Here is a 22,914-nt window from a genome sequence, read left to right as displayed (position 1 = left end):
AACATCAGATGCCGATGAACTGAGGCCGACCTAAACACGTCATATTTCAGATGTAATATCTTTTGACAGGCCTGTGTTGACTGGAGTATGTTCATCATGTCTGCAGAGATCTGCGGATCTGAGTTAATCGTTCGCTGTCCTCTTCCACACGTCTGAGCTGCAGAATAAATCCCTTCATTTGGCTGAGGGGTGCTCTCTGCACAGACCGCCGCCGGCTGCAGGGGGTTTAGCTCGGCCGCTCTCAGCCGCCTGCTCCTCTCGCATGTTTTCATACAGCTGTCAGCAGATACTAAAAGCAGGTTAAACCGAGGTGGCCTCGACACCTTGTAAATCTGCCTGTGCTGTCGTGACTTCTTCCTCTGGTATCCGTAAGTCTCCACCGCGAATGTAAAATGAGAAGGCCAGCCGCTGAGCAGGAATGTAATTGATAGCTCTGAAATATTGATACGGGGTGGGTGTTTGTGTTTCGCTTCGCGGCAGATCTGGCAGTCTGCCCGCTCCCTCGTCTCGTTGGGTTAAACATCAGCGCTCACTAATTAGCCTGCTGATGTGACAAGCTCACACGTTCCCACGCTCATCCTCACCTCACTTCTTCCCTCAGCACGTCACAGATGTACATTTTTGTCTTGTTCTCGGCAGCGTGCGTGTCTTTGTTTGATCTTGGGTCATTATAAACTGTCTATGCAGAGTCATCCATGGATTACAATAATGCCTCACTCCACTGTAGAAAGAAGGAACGGCATCTTAACAGTTAAGACAGTTTTTTAGCATTAGCCTTTATCTTCTTGTCTGCTTCTTGTAGTGTTGCTGTGTTATATTTGTGTCGTATGCCAAGAAGCTTAGTAAAAAGACAACAGCACAATTCAGTTCACTTTCATTGCATAACGCCTGCTGCCTAAAGGCGCTTTGTATTGTAGGATAAAGAACATTGTAACAATCTGACGACTCTTTTAAGCGAGTGCTTGGCGACAGTGGGAAGGAAAAACCAGGACCAGAACCAGGCTCAGGGAGGGGCGGCCTTCTGCCAAGAGAAAACAGCTCGTTTACAGTAACAGTTCATTAAAGTCTATCAACAAGTGTTAAACCAAACTGAGTGAGGGTGCGAGAGAAGCCGACAGGGATGGCATCATCATCATCACTCACATCACCAAAGAGAAGCTGTTGGTGTCTATGGAGTGAAATGGCTTCAAACTGCTGATCCTTTACTATAGCTGTAGCTTTGCTACACATCCTCACCTCACTTCATCCTAAAATATAAAAAAAAATAATGGCATTAAAAATAAATAAAAGGAAAAGTAATTACGTTTCACACAGGGCAGGTAAAACGGAAAAAGGACAAGACGAGTCGACACTTATATAGCTTTTGTTGCGCAAACACAACACAGTGATACTAAGAAGGAAAACTGACAGGAAACACAGCATCCACATTTCCATCACTGTCAGCACCCTTGAACACACACAGATGAAAACTGCTTCACATGGTGACCATGTGACACCTCCACACTTCTCCTTGGAGCACTGCTGCTAATGCACGGCATCGTAGACACAGTTTCTCACACATAGTATTTGTTTTGGTGGGATGCCAGGTTATCTTAACTATTGCCAAGCAGGGCTGGGCCACCTTCTCCATTGTCTGTTCGGCCTGTTGTCCCTCATGAGAATACCAATAACTAACAGAACAGACAGCGCTCGTGAGCATGATGAAAGAGAGACACACACACACACACACGTTGGGCATTCATATCTCGTGACATGATACTTTCCCACCCTGTTTACCCTAACCATGACAAATGACCCTAACCCTTACCCTAAACCTAACCATAACCCTGTCACTAAAATGGTAAATGGCCTGCATTTGTATAGCACTTTACTAGTCGGTAAGGACCTCAAAGCGCTTTACACGTTCAGTCATCCACCCATTCACACACTGGTGCGCACTGACAAAGGCGAGGCTGCCGGACACTGGTGCCACCGGGCCCTCTGACCACCACCAGTAGGCAACGGGTGAAGTGTCTTGCCTAAGGACACAACGACTGAGACTGTCTGAGCCGGGGCTTGAACCGGCAACCTTCCGATTACAAGACGAGCTGCCAACTCTTCAGCCACGATCGCCCCAAAACTACGTTATTGAGTCTCACAAATGTCTTCAAACATGGGGACCAGGATTTTGGTCCCCACAAGTATAGTAAACTTCCAATTTTTGGTCCCCACAAAGATAATTGAAAATTGAATGCCTAACGCCTAAACCAGCCTAAACCTAACCATAACCAAATTGTAACCCTGTCACTAAAACAACATTTTGAGCCTCAAAAATGTCTTCAAACTCGCGGGGACAGGCATTTTGTCCCCAAAAGTGACTGTTGGTCCCCACAAGTATAGCAGCATGGAAGTATAGGAGAGCAGCAGGACAGCCTCACCTGCCATGAACACTGCAGCCTACTGTAAGAGGTGAACAGAGGCGTATTGGGTCATAATATTTTCCTCGTTCTTTTTCACAGTTTTTCTTGAGGCCTATAAGACTACAAAATTGTCCATCTGTTTTTATATTTGTAAAATTGCTCACTGCGTTTCACTCACAAACACACAGCCAGGGGGAAAGTGAAGGAGAGGAGATCAACTAGAGCAAATGTACAGTTTCATTAAGCTCTCGTTTAAAGTCACAGCAACAGACTGAAATGCACTCCGTCTGTTTTCTCTCTTTTGATGACTCGTAGATTAGTGAAGCTGCACAACACATGCATATTCATTTCCTGAACTCGTGTTGTGTGCACACATGCACGTACCCTTGCACATCCATATTCCGGGTGCTGGTTTTATACACACACGTGGACGTGAAAACAGGCAGATTTACTTGTAGACAATCCTCTTATTTTGGAAGTTCCATCACTTTTATCCAGCTGCCCCCATTCCTTACGGTTTTCCATTTCCCTAAAGCAGGGGTGGGGAACTCCAGGCCTCAAGCGCCGGTAGATGTGTTCTTGATCCAACATTGATTTAAATGGCTAAATTACCTCCTCAACATCTCTTGAAGTTCTCCAGAGGTTTTGCCAAAGGTTTCTTCCTGTTAAAAGGGAGTGTTCATAAGGGGTCATATGATTGTTGGGTTTTTCTCTGTATGTATTATTGTAGGGTCTACCTTACAATATAAAGCACCTTGAGGAGACTGTTGTTGTGTTTTTTGGTGCTGTATAAAAAACAATTGGATTGAATTCAGGTGTGTTGACCCAGGGTGATATCTAAAGCCTGCAGGACACCGGCCCTTGAGGCCTGGAGTTCACCCCTGCCCTAAAGGCTGACCAGGTCGCTGTTACAGTGTTCCTCAGTGTCTCTCATCTGGCCCTCCAGGGAGTCTCTTGTCCCAAAGCTGGATGGACTCACTTTAACCAAAGCCGATTCCCGTGCACCACACTCAGCGAGGGTGCAGAGGAGAACGAGGACTGTCGTTGCCAGCTGCAGTCCATGAAGGTAGAGTTTAAGACCATTGGCGGGACCAGAGGCTCGCCGGAGAAACAGCTGATTTAAATTGCTCGGTTATTTATTTGCCAGTAAATAAAATGGCAGATCACAAATAAAACCACATGAACTGAACTGAAAGACGAGCTCCCAGATCGGACGCCTGTCACAGATATGAGCCGGCTGGTCAAAGACACAGATATGTGTGTTTATTTGTCACGGTGCACGGCCCTTCTCACGGTTAAATCAAATTGAAGACATTATGTTAATTATTACTAATATTAACCCTGCCTGATTATTTTCCATGTAGCTGTTTATAAGCAGCGCCTCTTCCCGGCCCAGCGCTCCTAATGAGGTCTTGTTAAAAACATCCACATCACTGGCATTTCCCTTTAATGAGTGCACCGGCGGTTTCCATGCTGATGCCCTTTATGGCAAACCGGCGCTGCTCTTTTCCAAAACAACATGGATGCCGCCACAGCTGCCGCAGCTTACGGGGGTTTTAATTTTTGTCTCCGTGGGAGGAGCAGAGGCCTTCGGGGGGGCCGAGCAAGAAATTGAATCAATGCTGAGAGCGTCCTGGGAGAGATTCACAATAACGCACAGTAACACACCGTAATGCTCTGTGAGATACAGTGATAAGCCTCGGGGGAGAAGACTGGCAGAAGGATGGCGCTGCATGTGTGTGTGTGTCGCTTAAAGGAAAAAAGCCTTTGATACTCCTACATGTTTTCAGTTTTTAATGTGAAAGTCCCTACAGGAGGTTTTTTTCCACACAGAGTTTCCTGCTACAGTATTTGAAGCGGAGGCGGGTCGAATCAACTGAATTAATGACGAGAAATTTATACAAGCTTTAGCGAATGCAAGCTTAAAGGCTCCTTTTTCCTTAAATGTGGAAGCGTTGGTTTTCTTGGATGCCTGAGCTTCGCTGTGCAGAATGGTGTGCAGCATGTTTAAGCTGCTGAAGATGGAAAGTTTCTCCAAATTTAAGGCGGTTTGTGATGGGATAGGTGGGAAGTCAGTGCTGGTCAACTTATAAGCAGAAATTTGGAGACCTTAAGTCAGAAAGCTCTTCACAGCTTCACATCCTGTATTCTGTGTCTTTTTAATATGATAGACTTTAATATTTAAAGAATATTAACAAGGTAAATCATGAATGAGGCTGTTATTTAAGGCAGTATATACATGTTCCCTGATACTGAGGGTAGATTTTTAATAGTGATAGTAAGGTATTTTAAGGACTTTTAAGGAGTCTAAGTTAGGCTACTGTTAACATCATGTATTTTTACGTATAAAAACAAGTTACTAAATCTGTAAAGAAGCCTTCAAAATGGTAAAAAGTCAGAATAGAACCAGGGAAATATATTTCACCCGTTTCTTTTAGTGCATTTTTTTTTACTTGTTCTTTGTGCTGGAAATGAACGAGAACAACAGCTCTCCCTCATGGTGGTGGAGCTGCACGTGTGCTCCTTTTGTGTGACACAGTACAGTGCTACATTAGCGCCTCCTCCCATCACAGCAACTGAAGTCTTTACTGGTGCAAACCCTGAAGCTTCAAAGTTTGACACTAAACTTTGAAGCTCATCCAGCACACTCAGACTCTTACTTACTTACTTACAAAGCTCGAGGCAGCTAGTTAAGAGTACAGTACAATGTTTATGTTTTTACCCCTTAATTCTAAAAGGCTGATGTGATATTGTCATCGCCTGCTGGGCGGGTGAGTGGCTAGTTGGCATGGAGACCCAAGTTTATGAATGCACTAACTCAAGAATGGTTTCAAATCGCAGTTACTTTGACATTAAGGTCAAAGGTCAAGATTTCTTATAATCTCGTGAATGTGCTAACTCTGGAATGAGACGATGTAGGAGTTTAGGAGGCTGAGTGGCAGTCACCGGTATATTTTAAATGTAGTTTCTGGGAATTTACCATTATTCTTTTAAATGGATTCATTCACGCCCCTTCCAGCCTCAGGCTATATATGCCCTCTTCACCAATACCTGCTGTTCTCATTTTCATGCCCCCCTTTTTTTCTTCTTTCTTCTCTTCTTGCTTTTATTCACTTCTCGTTAGTACATTAGTACACCTTCATCCCTCATTGCTCATCGAAACTGAGGATGTGGTCCCAGATAGTGAAATGTGTTGCTCTGTTTGACCACAGCCTCTCTTACTTTTTAAACAGATCCTTGTTTTAGGTGAAACGTACTTCTGACTGTCCTTCGGGTCTTTTCTGAGCTCACTCTGGGTCGGTTTTCCTCTATTTTTGTTCAAGATCAGATTCAGATAAGATCCTTTGCTTTGTTGGATTTAAATTTGATATTGGCGGGGTTGGCAGGGTAATGACTGACTTGGATATTTACATTCACACATTTGTTTGGTCTAGAAAGGTTCAGGGCTGTAGTGCTAATGTGAAAACCACATCAGCCTCAGTTAACTAAATGACAGTAATTATTCAGTGTATATATTATCCAAGGAGGTTAAATGGATGCCAAAGATTATTTATTTGGGAATTTACAGCATTCGGGACCACCTCCTCCTTCTGCCAGGCTCTCGTCTCTGTTAACACCAATCCATCCAGATCGATCCAGACGGATGGAGAGGATTTCGGGCAGTTGGGAAAAGCACCCTCATGAAATGTCAACTTGCTCTCTGCAAAGCAACCCTGCTGTGAAAAGCACCAGAAATCAGAAAATCCCCTCTTCATGCTCCATTTTTTCCTCTTGAAATGTGCTCTCACTGCAGCAATTTCACTGCAGAGGAAAACAGCGGCAGAGTACTTCTCTCAGCGACAGAGGACACCGAACTGTCTTTTTTGAGGTTTTTATCATCTGTGACACAATTCTGCCTCAAGTGTGGGAGCAAAAGCTCTCAGTCTTTTATTTTTAAAAAAAGACAGGCAGGCGGGGAGCAATGAAACGGTTTTAAAGCTTTTTGATCACTTTGATTTACAGCGAGCTTTGTGTCAATGAGACTCATCTAAGCTGGAAAGAAAGTATTTAAATGTGTTGTTCAGATTCTTTCTCGTTGACCTTCTTCTTCATCTTCCTCTTCTGTCACTGCAACGCTTCTTCACTATGTGCATGTATCTGCAGCTCCACATTCAGCACCCTGTGTCTAATATATCCACTATCAGGTGGGGTGCAGTGGGAGGAGACGAGTGTGGGGTGATCTGTGGCAGAAAGATATCAACAGGAGGGAAAGGGAAAGGCTTAAAGGGTGGTAGTGAGACATGCTGTGATGTATGGTTTAGAGACGATGGCACTGATAAAAGGACAAGAGGCTGAGCTGCAGATGTCATGATTTTCATTGAGAGTAACCAGAATGGACGAGATTAGACATGAGTACATCAGAGGTAGGGGTGGGCCGATGGGATAAACGGTATACGATAGAAATGATATAAATTTGGCCAACGCTAGAGATTTTGACTATACCGTCCTACCGCGATAGTGCATGCTGATGATGTCATCAAACTGCGCCTGTTTTGGTCGAAAGCATGGCAGCGGCTGCAAGCATGGAGCTTACAGGTGGGAAAGAGGAAGAGGTGCTCATAAAGAAGACCGGTGCGATGACCTGGTTTGGGTTTAAGCAGTCGGATGTTGAGCAGAAAAATATCATCTGCAAATTATGCCGGTGTTCTGGGAATCTATCCTACCTCACAAACCATCCTATCCCGCATGCGGGTAACACAAACCCCAAATTTACATCATTTTTTTAACCCATTGTGAATATTTCTTATGGTTATGGTTATGGTTAGGGTTTGTATTAGTCACAAGTCGCCGTCAAATTATAATATGGGTAGGACGATTTGCCGAAGTAGGACGGTTTCTCAGACAGTAATAGTGACGAGAGGATATACAAGTAATTTGTTTTATCACCTTTAAACGGAGCACCTTTTTGGAATATGAGGAAAGCCAAAAACTGCACTTTCCACAAACACCCAGTCAGTCAAATGGAAAGAAAAAAGTGGCCCTACACACCAGCAGACTGATATTTTCCAAGCCTTTTCCAAAGGCACTCTGTATGAGAAAACGAATCAGTGGTGGATATCACAAATGCCATTACCGTGTACTTGTGGTGCCGTTTCTTAGAGTGGAGAAAAGCGGCTTTAACAATATGATTAAGACACTCGATCCATGTTGCGAGGTACCTGGCTGCGAACATTTTAGCTGAACTGAAATGCCCAAAGTAAAATTTATTTTAAAAAAGTTTTGCACAATACACTTAAAATGGCATTCTGTACTTTTTTGAAGCGTGTTTATTCTTCTGCAATGTATCTGGTATGTGAGTATGTTCAGTCATTTTGCCGTATCTATCTATCTATCTATCTATATATATATATATATATATATATATATATATATATATATATATATATATACATACATATATATATACATATAAGAAAAGGATATATTGCAATATATATCGTTAACACACATGCTTCAAATTATACCACAATATGGATTTTAAGCCATCGCCCAGTCCTAATCAGAGGGACAGCTCAGGTTAAATGATTTGGAGACAAAGTCAGAGAGCCTGAGATGGTTTGGACAATTGCAGAGGAGGGACAAAGGACGTGGAGGATGGAGCAGCCAGGCAGGAGGAAGAGAGAAAGACCTCAGAGGAGGTTTGTGGATGTAGTGAAGGAGGACACAGAGGGTTGGAGTGACAGACGAGCATACTGGAGGAAGGGTGAACGTGATGCAGATGGTCCGCTGTGGTCCTAAAGGGAGCTGCCAAAAGAAGAAGAAGATCTGTTAATAAATTAAGTAAGTAAAGGCATCTGTGTTGGTGGACTAAAGGTGTATGTATGTACAATATACATCACATCAACACAAACCTTAGACGACCTCGAGACTGCACAAGAAGCTGGAACCATGCTAACCCTGAAAGGTCGAAGTCATCGCTGGTGATGACCTGATGTTATTGGAATACGTAATTTTGATTATTTTTGAAGAGTCTTTCCAGTCAGGTGACAAAAACAATAATCACTGTGACACACAACAAATAATCTTTTAACAAATCCCTCTTATCTTTTCTCCCAAACATGCAGTCAGGACGAATGTCGGGGTCATCCCGATGATGACCTCAGAGGGCTAAAACCTGTATAGACCGTAGACTATATAGAGAAAAATGTGCATAACTTCAAAGTGCCTGCATGATGATGACCTTAGTAAACACGTTACTGATGATTTACAGGTACAGCATGTTTCCATAGTATAAATTATGTTAAAGCAGATCATAAACCAGGCTAAGGCCTTATGGTGAATGTCTGCTAGCCTCTCAGTCCGATCCAGCCCTGATTTAAAACATCAAAAAACAAAAACCCCCAAAAACTAAATGGCAACAGGCCTCGAAACATAATGTCATTTTCTACATACAGTCCATTATTACATTATGCTGGAGTTCTGGGCCTTGGAGATGTACCACTTTTTCCAGTTGGTAATTTGTCTGAAGATGTTAAAAGGCACAAATCTCATCAACCTGGCTAATAATATTGATTTATGGATCAGTGGTGTTATCAGTATCCTGCAGGTACTCTACATGGTAATCTTTGTGTGAGGAAATAGAAGCCGTCCTGTGTGACCTTTATAGAGATACTGTAGAGGGTAGCAGATGCTCGAGTCCTGTCCAGACTTGCCCGTGACTATAATTACTCCCCGTGTACACCAACCCTCTGAGAGTACAACAAATAAACACTGTGTCATCCAACTGAAGTATGATTAAAAAAAACCCAGTTCAGGTAGAAATCCTCGTCTTGTGTGAAGAGCTGTTTGTGGAAGTCGGGTGAAAGCTGTGAAGGGTTTTCCTCTGTGAGTGTTTTTAACGCTTGCATCATGTGAAGCTCCAGCAGGTAGGAGGAAGCTGGTCAGGCGGCGGTGAAATCCCTCGTGCTGCTCAGGAACACGCTCGTGTTGCAGACTGTTACATCAGCCCGGCGTCCGATGCTTTTAACGGGCCGAGCTCTACCTCACTTTATGTGCTCACAGCTGATGAAAGCTTTCAGTGTTTATACTGTCATCTTTCACACAAATTTCAAAGAAGACACTTGAGTTTAGTTTAAATGTTACACAGCTGCTCTCTGGATTCCTTTTTTTATTTAGATTTTGCCTCTAATTCCCCCAAAGCCAGACTATATTCAAGTCTGCCTTAACGGTAGATTAATTTGTTCAGCGAGTACGCTTTTTTTTTTCCATAGTTAAATAAGTTTTTACAATGAAATTACTTCATAAATCTAAATTACAGTCACCCATAATATGAAATGTAGAGTTTTAGCTCCCTTTCCAGTTACAGATCATCACATTTCTGTACTCAGAGTTGCTTGTCATATAAAGACTTACAGTGTTCTGAATTTCTGGATTGCTGTTGGGTGTCAGAGTAGAGTGCTTTAAAGTTTGCATGAATCAATATTTTTGTATCAGGATGGATCAAAGACTTTATGTAATGGATGAGAGTTCAGTTAGAGAAGCACGATCAGCTCTGCAGAACTCGTTAACTTTTCCCATTGAGTGAAGATTAACACAATTTCAAATGATTATTATTAATGCATGTAATGCACGTCATCTCCTGCCAGTCCAGGTCAGTTCTCTCTGCTGCCCCCAAGTGGCCAAAAATGAATAATTAGTGCTTTAAGCTAACGTAGGCGAGGATTCATTCATAGCCAAATCAAGATACTGACTTATCTTGTTATGTAGCCCTAATAAAACATCGACATAACATAATATTTTACAAATCTTTCATATGAATATGTATTTAAATCTTAAACATATTTTATCCAAACATAGTCATGACTTAATTAATGTACAATAGGCATTGGTACATGTGAAACAGGAGTTTGAATGTTCACTCATTCCAGAATTAATGTTTTGGCACCTTTCTTACCTGCTCAAGTACCAGACGGTCTGATTGCTCTTAAATAGATGTCATAGATCACTGACTTGTAATGGTGGTTGAAAGCTCATTGGTGTAACAGATGATCAGTACCTGTCTGGACTCGCCTGACAAAGACATATGGTTTAAAACACTAAAGATGGGGCCAATGAAAGTGCTCAGCTCTTAATGGCTGACATCACTGTGGCTGTCACCAACTTTTACAGTAGTGGCTATGGATGAAGAGCGAAAGCTGCGTTTTTAAATTGATTTGTTTTATCAGTAATCATCGAAAGAAATCAGTCTGATTAAAGTTTGATCAGGTCTGATCTTCTGGTGTTGGGGCTAAACACCGGCTTTCTTGTAGAAATATACTGCTACTCTTGGACAAACTCTTGGACAAACGAGGCTTCTGTAGTTGTTTTTCAAGCCCCATAAAGAAAACCACGTCACACACCACAAAATCTAAAAAGTCATGTGAGCTGCAGCTTCCTTTAGTTTCTCTATTTTTGCTTCTGCTCCCTGTAAACAGAAATCATTTGTACACTGTGAGATAAAAGTTGCTTGAATGAGGGATCTCTGACAGACGAGTTATTGTGACTGAAAACTAAACCTGACAGCGCTCCTGCAGTTTTTCTGGACTTCCCCTCACTGATTTGATTTCTTGCCCATGACAGACGTCAGTGTGACGTCAAATCCCTTCAAACTCTCCAGCCTAGAAGGCCTTTAAACCATCTCACTGTATGTGCCTCTCTCAGTTTATAACTGCATGAAGTCTCGATGCTGCTCCTGGGTCACATCCAGCTCTAATGGTAAAAATAAGTGACAGACTGTGTAACATATCACCACAAACATAAAGGGAGTTTGTGACAGTTTGCAGCATCGTCACGACTCTTCAGATTACACCACGGGGACTGCAGCGAGCAAACAATCCTTTCATCGTGCCACATCACCTCAGGACATCATATTTTATTGAGTACTGTGTATGCATCTTAAAGTACTCTGAGGTCATGGCGTCCTCTGTACAGCTGTTCATATAACTTTTTGCTAAAGTGATTTATTTAAAAAAAAATGCATTTCAGATAAAGTTGTAAATTGCGTCTCAAAAAGTATAATATGGACCTGCTGCAAAAAGTTGGCAAGAAAAAAAATCAATTAAGGTGCAAAAAAAGGGAAATGAGCACAAGATAACAAAGTGGAGAAAAAGACACGGAACAGAAAAACCATAGAAAACCAACTCGATGTGACAGGGACGTCACAGTGTTACTGATTTACTTAAAGCTTTGATCTGAATTCATTTCATTTCCATGCAGTTTCACATGTTAGCCATCAGTACCTGCGGATTCGTCAGGCTACGGTGGCACATTTGTAAAGGAACATTTTGTTCTGTGTGAAAATAATCTCATGTGACTTCCAGTGTGATGCCGGTAGGACCCCCTCCCCGATCGCACAGCTGGAGATCAGCAGGGTTCCTCTGTTGAATGTCGGCCTCCGCCCCCCTCTCTCTCTCTCTTCCTCGATCTCACTCGTCTATATATTTCTAGTTATTGTTACAATTAAAAAAATTAAATGGCAGATACCGATGTGCACAACTTCCTTTCAGTAATTTCTTTAGTCACAGTAATTAAAAGTCTCACGTGGTTTTTCCTGTGTTGGAAAAACTCAGAGATGGTTGAAAACTTGCATTGCTAAACACAGGAGTAATGTAACCGATCTACTGTGAGACGCATCAATGATGACGTCAGTTATTTCTATAGTCATACACTTTATTTATACTTGGCAGCTGACAGGTCTCGTTATGTTTATGAAACGTCCTCGCTAATATTGGGATTGAAGTTTCTCCAGGAAAAACTTTTAATGATAAAGTGAACCTTTCTTCTAGTTGTTATTAAGGATTAGATTTTCTCGTTGCAATCTTTTTAATTTGCTTTTGAGCCTCTTATTTTTTAGATGAATAAAAAAGCTAAAGATTTTCCTCAATGTTGTTGTGTTGAATACAAAGATAATCGATATAAGATGATAGTTTGTATTTTGTGTTACAAACTGCTTTAAAGTCTGTTGTGATTTTTGACTTTTTGTTGCCTGATATTTGTTTTGCACTGATTTGAAAAGATGCTCTTTTTTCTCTTTGACAAATGCTTGATGAAGATCTTACAAGTTGAAATGTTTCTTTTCATAAATATTTTTAGAATTAAATATTTAGTTGGAGAAAAATATTGTGCAGATGTTTCCCCCTTTTCAGCCTAATTAATAAAGATATAAAATTGCCTCAGAATATTTGTAAATATAAACAAAGAAGATGTAACAAAGCTTCGAATGTTGGTTCTTGCACTCCAAAATGTGTCAACAAGCAAATCTCCTAATCCTCTCTTTTTGTGTGTTCTAGATAGCAGCTCAGGCTGTGTTGTTCATGTGCATGAACACTGCTGGGATATTCATCAGTTACCTGTCTGACCGCGCTCAGCGTCAGGCCTTCCTCGAGACGCGGCGCTGCATCGAAGCTCGGCTGCGACTCGAGACAGAGAACCAGAGACAGGTGAGCTGCAGACAAGTTTTTGTTGCCTCCTGCAAATGTTTAAGCTTCAGATGATTTGTTAGTCACCGTCTGTGCTGTGTTTTGTTTAATACATTTGCAGCAGTTAAATTTTTCTGTGTGTTTTCACAAGACACTTAAAGAATAAAAGCAAGTTTAGGAAGTGTGTTCAGAGCCAGGTTTGAAGATTTGTGTGAGTGCTAGCAGCAGGGCTGTAGGGACAGCTGTTTGCACTCCTTTAGTATCACCACCAGGTCAAAATGCTTGCTTTACAATCTGGATGGACTAGAACACAGTTTGGCTCAGATATTCAGGACACCCAGGATTAAACTCAGGCTGTTTGCTCAGTTTAACGACCTTTGAACTCCTGCATGTCCTCCTGAATCTTCTCTCACGTCTTCCTCTTTCCGTCCTGCCCTGCAGCTCCATTGTCGGTATGCTTTGCCCAACATATCCACTATCCCTCATCTGCACATGTCCAAACCATCTCAGTCTCGGCTCTCTGACTTCATTTCCAAACTGCTCAAACTGTCTCTCTGCTGTACTCATTTCTAATCCCGCGTCTCCGGCCTGTGCTCGAGCTGATGCACACCATCACCACTGTCACAGACAAATTCTGAATCTGTGGTTGAAGTATTGGAAGTGTTGAGAATCCATCATCGTGGTTTATACGCATTCTAAATGTGAGCAAATCGTACCTCAGTACCGTCAACATGCTAGCACGTGCTATTGTGTGCATGGCTAGCATGCTAAATGCTCCTTGTAGACTTGTTTAAGTGCTGTTTGCTCAGTGAGAGTTCATACGCCGCTGCTGAAACTATTTCAGGTTGACCCCTGTTTGAACTCCAGTGAGAGATATTGGGCAGTGACCTCTAAATGACCTTCACAAACCACTGGTCCACCACAGCAGCAATGAAATCCTCTAATTTACAGCAGAGTGATGTGTGAAGTGCACATTTTCACCCTCTGCTGCTTGATGCTGAAGCTCAGCGTGAGGCGACTTTAAAAAAAGAATCAAAACAAATTATGGATTTTAGCTAACAGGACCGAGTGTTAGCAGCACCGCTAACGAGTCCTCTGAGAGCAGAAAAACATGATTCAATGCTGTCACACATACTGTGTCTCAGTGCATGCAGCCCCTGCTCCACACACACGTAACACGCAATCTAATAAGACAACACATGCGCTGTGAGTCAGACAAACAGAAGGCACGCACACATAAGCAAACACACACACACACGGTGGCAGATAGTGTTGTGTATGCACTGGAGTGGACAGTGAAGCTCTGAGAAGCCACAGAAAGCTTTTACAGTGGTCATGTTTCCTGGAAGGCTCTGGGCTGGTTGTAATGGAGTGAGCAGGGCCCCGCCCCTGAAAAGAACACTGTAATGACATCCAATCAGGCTCTGTTATTTCTGTTAATGTGTTCCAGGAACATAGTGGCACATTTCTGGTTACAGCATCTCTCCAGAATACTGTAGGGTCTTCATTATAAAGCTCTTTGAGGCGACTGCTGTTGTGATTTGGTGCTATATAAATAAACCTGAATCGAACTGAACTGAAGATTGGATCATACTGCTGCAAGCAGAAAACCAATATCTATATTTTTAGATAACTCACAAACTTCCTGTTGTTGATCAGTAAACAGTGAACACCACAGAAGCGTTTGAGTTTAGAATGATTAGTTTTGAATGTTAGGTTACCTTTGGATTAGGGTTCTGTTATTGTTTCCTGTCTCTTACTCTCAGGCTTCCCTTGTCATTTGTTGCGTCAGCGTCGTAGCGTCTGTGCCTTAGCGCTTTGTAAACACTTTCTGGACTTTGTGATTTTCTGGACTTAAAGAATCATTATTCTTTAAGCATTGAGAATGCTTAATGTTTATTCTTGTTTCCTGAGTCTTGCATTAGGGTTCACAAATGTTTAAGACACGCAGATGGTATTTGCTGACTGGTGCACTGGTAGATTTTAAGTATAGCAAACACTAGACAACATCAGATCCTCAAAAATGACAAGAGTAATGAAAGGATGTTTCCCCAACAGCTGCAGTTTAATAACTCTAAAGAAAAACAGTATTAATAGCAGTAATAAGCAGGTTATAATACAGATGAACTCAAAGTTAGCCTTTACATTGAAAATCCACCACAGGTCCATATGGATCTTTGGTACAGTCTGAATGAAGACAGAAGTTGTCAGTGAGCTGCTGGAGAGCTTCAGCTCTCAGCTAAAATCAAGCTTCGCTAATGACTTTCAAAGCTGATCTGACATTGAGTCCGCTGGCTCTCAGCTGTCCAAACCAGGGTCCCTGTCCAGTGGAGCAAACACTCTGCAGCCCCCTGTCCACACTGCAAGAAGTGTCACTGCTGTGGCTGAAATATAAAATACACAGAGACGCACGGAGATGGAGGCTGATTAGGATGTGCTGAAAAAAGCTTTTAAATGATGAAGCAGAAATTATGAAATTATGTAGTATTTTATTAACTTTTTGGTACACTCAGTGTTTCATAGTCAGGTACATTTTTATTTTGCAAAAGATTTTAGCATTTCTAACATTTTGTTATTTGTTTGAGATGACTGTGGCATTCCCAATTCATTTACTATTTCATAATCCCCTTGCTCTTATTTGGAAAGATCAGTCACTGCTAATCAGATAGCCTTCCTTATTTTTTTCCTACTTATCCTCCAGATAATCTCACACCAGCTGCAAGATTATCTGCAGGATAAGGATTAACAGGAGAGGTGGCTGATTATATTGCTCAGTTATTTGCCACAGAGTACTTTGATGAATATATGTCAAAGTATACATTTTCTTTGAAGAAGAACTGTCTCCTGTAAATGTACTTCACCTTTATTAACCGGGTACAAATACTGTAAATGAGCGGCCTTTGTGGAGTTTGCATGTTGTCACTGCGCCTGTGTGGGTCTCCTCCAGGTACCGCCCGCCTCCTCCCACAGTCCAAGGTTAGGTTAATTGGTGATGCTAAAATACCTAAATTCAGCATACGTATGCTGTCTTTGGAAATTCCACTTAAGCTGAAAATTTCAGCAGATTTATTTTGTTTATGTTTAACATGGGAACTAAGATTACTGTCTTATGTACGAAGATGGCAAAAGGAGTTGAGAGAGGGAGAAGTCGAGCTGCTGATAGAGTTTCCAAAACATAATGTAGTTAATAGAATTTATATTGTAATATTTTATCCGAGAGTACTGCGACAGGAAGTGGTACTCTTTCCTCAAATGGAGCTCCTTGTGTGATTGCAGCAGGAGTTTGGCTGACGTGTGATTGAGCAGCACAGACACATTGCAGGGTTCAAAGGTTCAGTCTGAATTCAGGACGACTCTGTAAAATCCACATTTCTTGCAGTGAGACTCCACCACCAAAGCCCGGGGCGTTTTGTTGCGACGCAGCAGCCGAAGAATTAGCAACGCTTCACTGAAATGTTTGTCTGTCTAGACCTCAATTTGTGGATGCACTGCTCTGCTTTCCAGCACAGACACCAACACAACAAAAACAACAACACAACAGAGGCGTGCCGAGAGCAGGGGGCGGTGCGTGCTCAACAACACAAGCACCTGCTCTCCTCTTACACATTTCACACTCAGCTGATGGTCACGTCCACAGTGGTGTGTCAGAGAGATGAGCTGTCCAATCAGCTTCTGCTCTCCATGTGCGGCATCACAAGCTGCAGGATCCCAGTGACTGAAACATAAACAACAATATAGCTGAGATTTTAGTGGAGCAAGTGATCATGTAGCTGGATGCATGAATTATCAATATGTTATTATTCTTTGCTAAAGATAAGGGGTTCTGTCTTTGTTATGATCCCTTTTTATTTTTGCATTGTATCTCTTCCTGTCATGTGTGAGTGTTTACCTCTGGATACTTCAGCTGCTCTGGTTGTCTTTTAGGTTTGGTTTAGTTAGCTTGTTGTTTCTGCCACTGCAGCCATAAGCTTGCAAAAAATACTACATAACATTAACAACTGTCAGTGCTTTGCTGTTGGGTCCACTCAGGACTTTCCCCTCTGAACTGTGTCAGGGTGATTAGTTATGTAAATAAAAAGTATTGTTCGGGGTGCTGGTATAGCTCACTGGTTACTCACTGTATGCTGGGAGGCTACAATGTAAAGTATGAGGTGTTTTCTGTGCACCGTTATGCACTGGCTTCACTGGTCCAGCCCACTTATGATCTAAGACGAGTACGATACCCCAGTTTTAAAAGTTTGTTATCATGAAGACGACAGTTGTAAAGTGTCATAAAAAAGATGAAAAAGAAATAAAAAATTGTTGAAGAGTTATTTTTTGATTAAGATATTAAATCAATGCAACAAGAAGACCACCTGATTAGATGTGAACAGGTTTCCATGACAACAGATGAAACAGTGATTAGCTGGGAGCTTGGATGGATGTGGGTTTCAAAGTGGCTTGCAGATGCACAAACATGGGGACTGCTAGGATAACATCTACATTATTTTCCATAGAGATGTACCGTTTGGATGTGTATCAGCTAAGCTAACAGCTGATGTGGACTGGTATTACGCCTGATTTGCCTTTCCATTTTCCCTCCTCTGGACCAACTTTTTTTATCATATGCTAAGGTTCAAAATGATTAGAGTTCATGATATTTTGATGGTTTTCTTTATTAGAAATATTTAGTAGAAATATTTTCCTGCTATTATTTGCTGCTATTTTTATAATCATCATTACCATTTTATGTTAATAGTGATGTTGTATTTAGATGCATTCAGATGTTCAAATATATTGGTATTATATTAGTCTTTATTCTAGGTCCAAGAAGAACCACTTTAAATTGTTGAGTTGAATCTATAATTTAAAGGTTTTTGAATGTTTTTATATTCTTACACATAGTCTTCAGTGGGTGACAGGCGGAGTTGCAGGCTGACAGGAAACACGTCTGCAGGGCATGCTTCTGCAGAAGCGAAACTGAAACCAGAGTCTAAGTGCAAGTTAAGAGCAGGTTATTTTTTATGCATTTATCGCTGATTAAGCTTTAAGTAGTTGTATTGGATTGGAACATTTGTTTTATACATTTTACATATAAGTCAAGATCGGCACACACATAGTTTCAGTTGTGCTGGCCTTCTGTCTAGTGGAAAGGTTAAGGTCTAGCTGGGGAGCTGAGAGGTGAAACAAAGTGCAAGCAGAGGCTGACACATACACACACACACATCGTAGATAGACTCAGTTATATAGGTAAAAGTTAATCTTATGTTTTGCTTGCAACTGCAAAAATTGTGCGTGCATATGTGACTGTTTGATGAAGAAGCAGGTGCAGGATGTTCCAGAGACAAGCGTCCGGGGACAACAGGAAGGCACCTGGATGGAGACGAGACGATGTTCTTTTTAAACTATGTTAAAAGTCATTGTGGTTTTGAGTTGACGTATGCTTTGTTTGGTTTCTGCCTGGCAACAGAAGGGGGGCTGTACTATTTCCCCCTATAAAGCCTTTGACTTCTTGTTGTCAGAGAGTTCAACACTGAATCTGTACAGTGTTGGCTCCACGCTGCGTGTATTCATTAAAATGCCGTCTAATTGCACCCGGCCGGATCAGTGGTCATTATTTTGGTCTACCTCCTCAATTCCTGAACCCAACATTTGGGGGCTTCGTCCGGTGAAAAAGGGGGATTTTGGAGGTGTAGACGGAGAGATCCGGGGTCCGTGGTGATTAGACGGGCAGACGCTAGTCAGTAGTGAAAGTGAGGAGGCATTCCCCGGGGCATTTAAAGGTAAGACACTGCCTGTTGAAATATATTTCCAAAAGGTGTCACATTGGGCATGTCAAATTAAAGCCTAATCACTGAAATTACTGGTGAATGTCTGTTTTGATTTTGGTGAAAATCTCATGGAAACTGAAGTTGAAGTAATGATAAAGAAATGAAAGTTATAAGTAAAAGTACTGGGTTCGAGTCCCAAAGAAAAGGAAAAGAATTAAAGTGAGTTCAAGTCTCACGTAGAAAAGCAGGGCATTTGGTCATTTTTGGTGGGTTCAAGTCCCATTGGTCATTTGGTCTATCTTGTGATGGTCATTTCAGGAGTTCGAGTCTCCTATGTCCGCAAGGATAGATCTGCCTCAATATTATTCCTGTTATGGGGATAGATTGTTGTTTAAATTACTCTAAATTGTTCTAGGACGACAGCGGCGTCTGTTAAGAAGCGCATTTTCCCCTTGGTAACGCTTGCGCCTGGGCAGGACGCTGACCCTTGACCTACCGACGAGTAGGGATAGTACCGTCGACAGCGGGTGAGAATTTTGGGAACCTCAAAAACTGCTAGGAGTTCGAGTCTCCTATTTGCGCTTGTTTGGGTACTGGTAAATTAAGTTAGGGTTAGAAATCTGGACAGAGCAGTTCGAGTCTGGCCTGGTGAATTGGTCGCAAAAAAGCAGAGGCTTTATCGGTTGGACCGTTAGGATAAATTCATCTAAATTAGGTAGGAACTACAAGGCCTAAAATCTGTGCAGTTGTAATTATGAGACGTCTCTGTAAATATAAACTATGAGATCTTTGTTTGAGAGGAATGTCTGTGTCAGCAGTGCACTGCCGGATGTGCACTGATGGTGTGTAAATGCAAATGAGCAGCGGTGACGCGCAGAGAGGGTGGTTTCAGTTTCGAGAGTATTGAGCTTTATAACTATTGTCTGTAAATTTTGCTAAATGCCTATGACTGAGATGCTGGTTTTGCTCACTAGAATTGTATAAATAGAGTGTGGATTGATTACTGTAGATGTATAGGAGTTGACTGACTTTTGATTGATATATATATAGATTGAGTGCATTGTACAGTACCTAAGACCAATATATTATTTTAAAGTAGTAACCTATCTTGAGCTACAAAGGCTGGTGTGTTTTATTTTTTCAGTTATGTGTGTGCTGTGAGAATGATTAGAGGTTTAAATTGTTTTTCTTTGACTTGCTTTTATGATTATGAAAAGCATGTCTAAAATACTCCTAGGAGAGTGTATTTTGAGTGATTTTAACTGTGTGAAGGATGTAAGTATTTGAGTGACTGTGCGTGATTTGTATAAAATAAGTAAATAGGTAATAATAACACTCAGGAGGTAGATAGTAGAGTGAGTGAAAAAGTGGAAGTTTGAGAGAAAAGGCAGTGTGTGTGAGACGATTCATGATGTCTGAAAGAGGTTAGAATATTTAAAAGTGTGCAGGAAATAAAGGTGTATTTTAGATTAAGATTTAGTAGAATTAAAGAGGGTCTGTAGACTATAAATACGATGAAAAACAAAAGAGTTAGATTAGTCTGAAGAAACAGGAAATATGGCTCTGTGTGCCTGTGTGTGTGTGAGACCGGGGCTGCATGCCCATAAAAGGAACGGAGTGTGAAGAGAGAACCCAGAGAGAGAGATGAGTTAAACTCTGGGTGGAGAAAGCACAGAAGAGAAAAGAAATGAAAAGGATATTAATTGTATGCTTTAGTGTGTTAATACAGGTGGAGGTCTTTAAACCTGGAACCCTGAGTTCAGCAGCAAAAGCATAGATCAACACAATTGGGAAAACAGGCCAGTTTTTTTTGGCTAAAAGTTGATAGCTTCACCTGTCACTTTGTCCGGACTCTGAGAAGAAGCTTAAAGGACAGTTAATCTCCTGAGGAAGACCAACAGAACATCATGGAAGAATTGACTGCAGCCAAAAGGCGGTGCAAGTGAAAGCATTAACACTGACGACGACTGATGAGTCCAGCAGTATGAATGAAAGCATGTGATGCAATATGCCCAGTTGCTGGTGAAGAACAGTGGGATATGTCTGCTTGAAGGCACTGACTCTCAGATTTGCCATGCGTGAGGTAATCTTGAGAGAGAAGACTGAAAAGATGGATGGAGAAGTAAAAAAAAAAAGTGCAAATAAAATATGACTGTATGACGACTCCAGAAGCAGAATGAAGGAAACCACGTGACGAAATATGCAGGGGGAACTGGAGGCTGGTCAAGAACAGTGTCACATGACTGGGGGGCACTGAGTCGAAGGCAGTGAACGTGATATTTTGCCAGACTGGAACTTAACTTAAAAGAAGAATACTGAAACATCAAAACAGAGAAGAAACAGACTGTGTTTGTTGGAGCTTTGAAGGCCGCACAGGACACTGTGAAGAGAGGGACCGGTGTCAGGTGAAGCAGGACAAGTTTGACTGCGAGTATATAGGATATGATTGGGTTGAAATTTGAAGGTTGGACTTTTGGTGGTTTAGGGAGGTCCACCACGTCACAACAAACAGGTAAATAATAGAGAAGGTAAAAATAATGAAGGTAAATAACTGACAACTACATTAATGAATAGAAAACACACATGCACAAATTGTTACATGTGAAATTATTTTTGGAGAGAAGCAGAAGTGAGATAGTTTGAATCCAGAACTCAGAGGAAAGACGCATTAAGTAAAGCTGATTACAATTTAAAATGCAATGAAGAAACAGCTTACACTGCATTTACATGACCCCATAATGCAAGGAAGAACACGCTTACATACATGACATAAGTTGGTATTTCTGACTAGAGAGAGAGAAATGGGTCGTTTAGGTACCCGTGATAATAATGAAAATGTCTCAGTTTTGTTATTTTCAGGAGCAAAGCAGACCTGGACCAATTCTCCACAGCAGCGGTCAGAAGAAATTATAGGTTAACATCAATGGATATGTTAAGGCAAGTTTCTGGTTGAATTGTTCACAGCATGATGTGTCCAGGAACCTGAAAGCAAGCCCTAACTCCTGGCTGAAGACCAGGAGGGCTGTTATTTAAGGTGGGAAATCGAAAAGTTTGGGCTAGTAATTCGGGAAGGAGAAAACTGACTGTTTAACTGGAGAATTGTGAAGGAGTCTGAAATACTGCAAAGCAACATATGCAAAACCATACATACAAACAGAAAATGCATTAATCTTAAGAAGACAAAGACAAGCTCGTGAAGAGTAATGCAAAGATAGTGATTAAACTTGGCTAAAGGACACAAACACATGCAATTAAATCAGCTTGCTAATTGTATGAGTGATAGAATGGTGTGAATGTTTAATAAGATAGATTAAAGCTTGAAGTTGACTCAAAAGAAGCTGTATGACAAGGGAGTGAGTTATGGAAAAAACAAACAGAACAGTGATTAAAGTAGTTTTTATAAGAGTGAGTTAGGAGTGCTTTTGCGCTGAATGATCAAAGCAAGTGATTAGTATAGAAAGAAAATGAAAATAATTCAATAATGTGATAAGGTTTAAACATGCATTTTTCTTGTGAAGTTGGCTGTTGAGCTGTGAGTCACTATGTAAATTAGCTGGAGTGAGTGAGTGACAAAGACACTTCCTGTGTCTGTGTCTCGGAGGCTTTCAGTTCGAGAGAGAGCGGTGGCTGTTGGGGATTATTGGGCGAAATATATAAGGGAAAAGTAAGAGGATAATTGATTACGGTGGTCAGGTCTGTTCAGAGGTGCAGATTTGGACAGGAAATTTATAATTTAGTGATGACACGTTGTAAAAAATGGGTTTATATGATATGCTGAATGAAAGAATGGCAAAGTGAGGAAGGGTGACATCGTGCAAACGGTCTTTGATCTTTGGACGAGGTTTTCGGTGTGTTGAATGGGTGAAATTTAAGATTGTTTAAGATTTTTTGGGGCTGTTGTTTTTCATTTTAATAGAGGGAGTTTTGATAAACATGGACATGTCGAAAAGGGCCCATAGTTTTTGTAGTAGTGCACTTAGGAAAAACCTGTCAGGTGATTTTGTTTTGTACTTTGATGAGCTAATAAGCAGCTCTCTTTTTCTCATTTTTGTTCTGAAGCAGGCCTGGAAGAGGGTGAGCAGCGCTGACAAAATTCTCGGGAGAACAAAATGTAAGGTGGGCTTTTCAGATGGTAATTGGCTGAAGAGGAGTCCATCGTGGGGACCTGATTGGCTGTGAGTCTCTGTCTAAAAGGATTGTAGCGATTCAATCCAGACAAAAGCCTAAAGGACTATTTTTCTAAAAAGGACAACGAAATAAAACAAATGATTGAGCTCATTTTGCTGATGTGGCGTATCTGATTATTTGGAGGCTCGATATCAGCAAACA

At 41.4% G+C, this 22,914-nt stretch overlaps 1 protein-coding gene across 2 annotated transcripts in view; it reads left to right on the top strand.

The window, feature by feature from the left end:
- adcy8 (adenylate cyclase 8 (brain)) overlaps positions 1 to 22,914 on the top strand; it is a 133,903-nt gene that overhangs the window by 32,690 nt on the left and 78,299 nt on the right. For both annotated transcript variants that reach the window (XM_063462077.1, XM_063462076.1), the window contains exon 2: positions 12,707 to 12,856. In XM_063462077.1, the coding sequence (XP_063318147.1) occupies positions 12,707 to 12,856 (150 nt within the window). The remainder of the gene's footprint in view (positions 1 to 12,706; positions 12,857 to 22,914) is intronic.

The sequence above is a fragment of the Pelmatolapia mariae genome, linkage group LG18 (assembly GCF_036321145.2).
Source record: "Pelmatolapia mariae isolate MD_Pm_ZW linkage group LG18, Pm_UMD_F_2, whole genome shotgun sequence".
Classification (NCBI taxonomy): Eukaryota; Metazoa; Chordata; class Actinopteri; order Cichliformes; family Cichlidae; genus Pelmatolapia; species Pelmatolapia mariae.
Note: the sequence above shows the minus strand (reverse complement) of the source record. Positions and strands in the feature narration are given on the sequence as shown.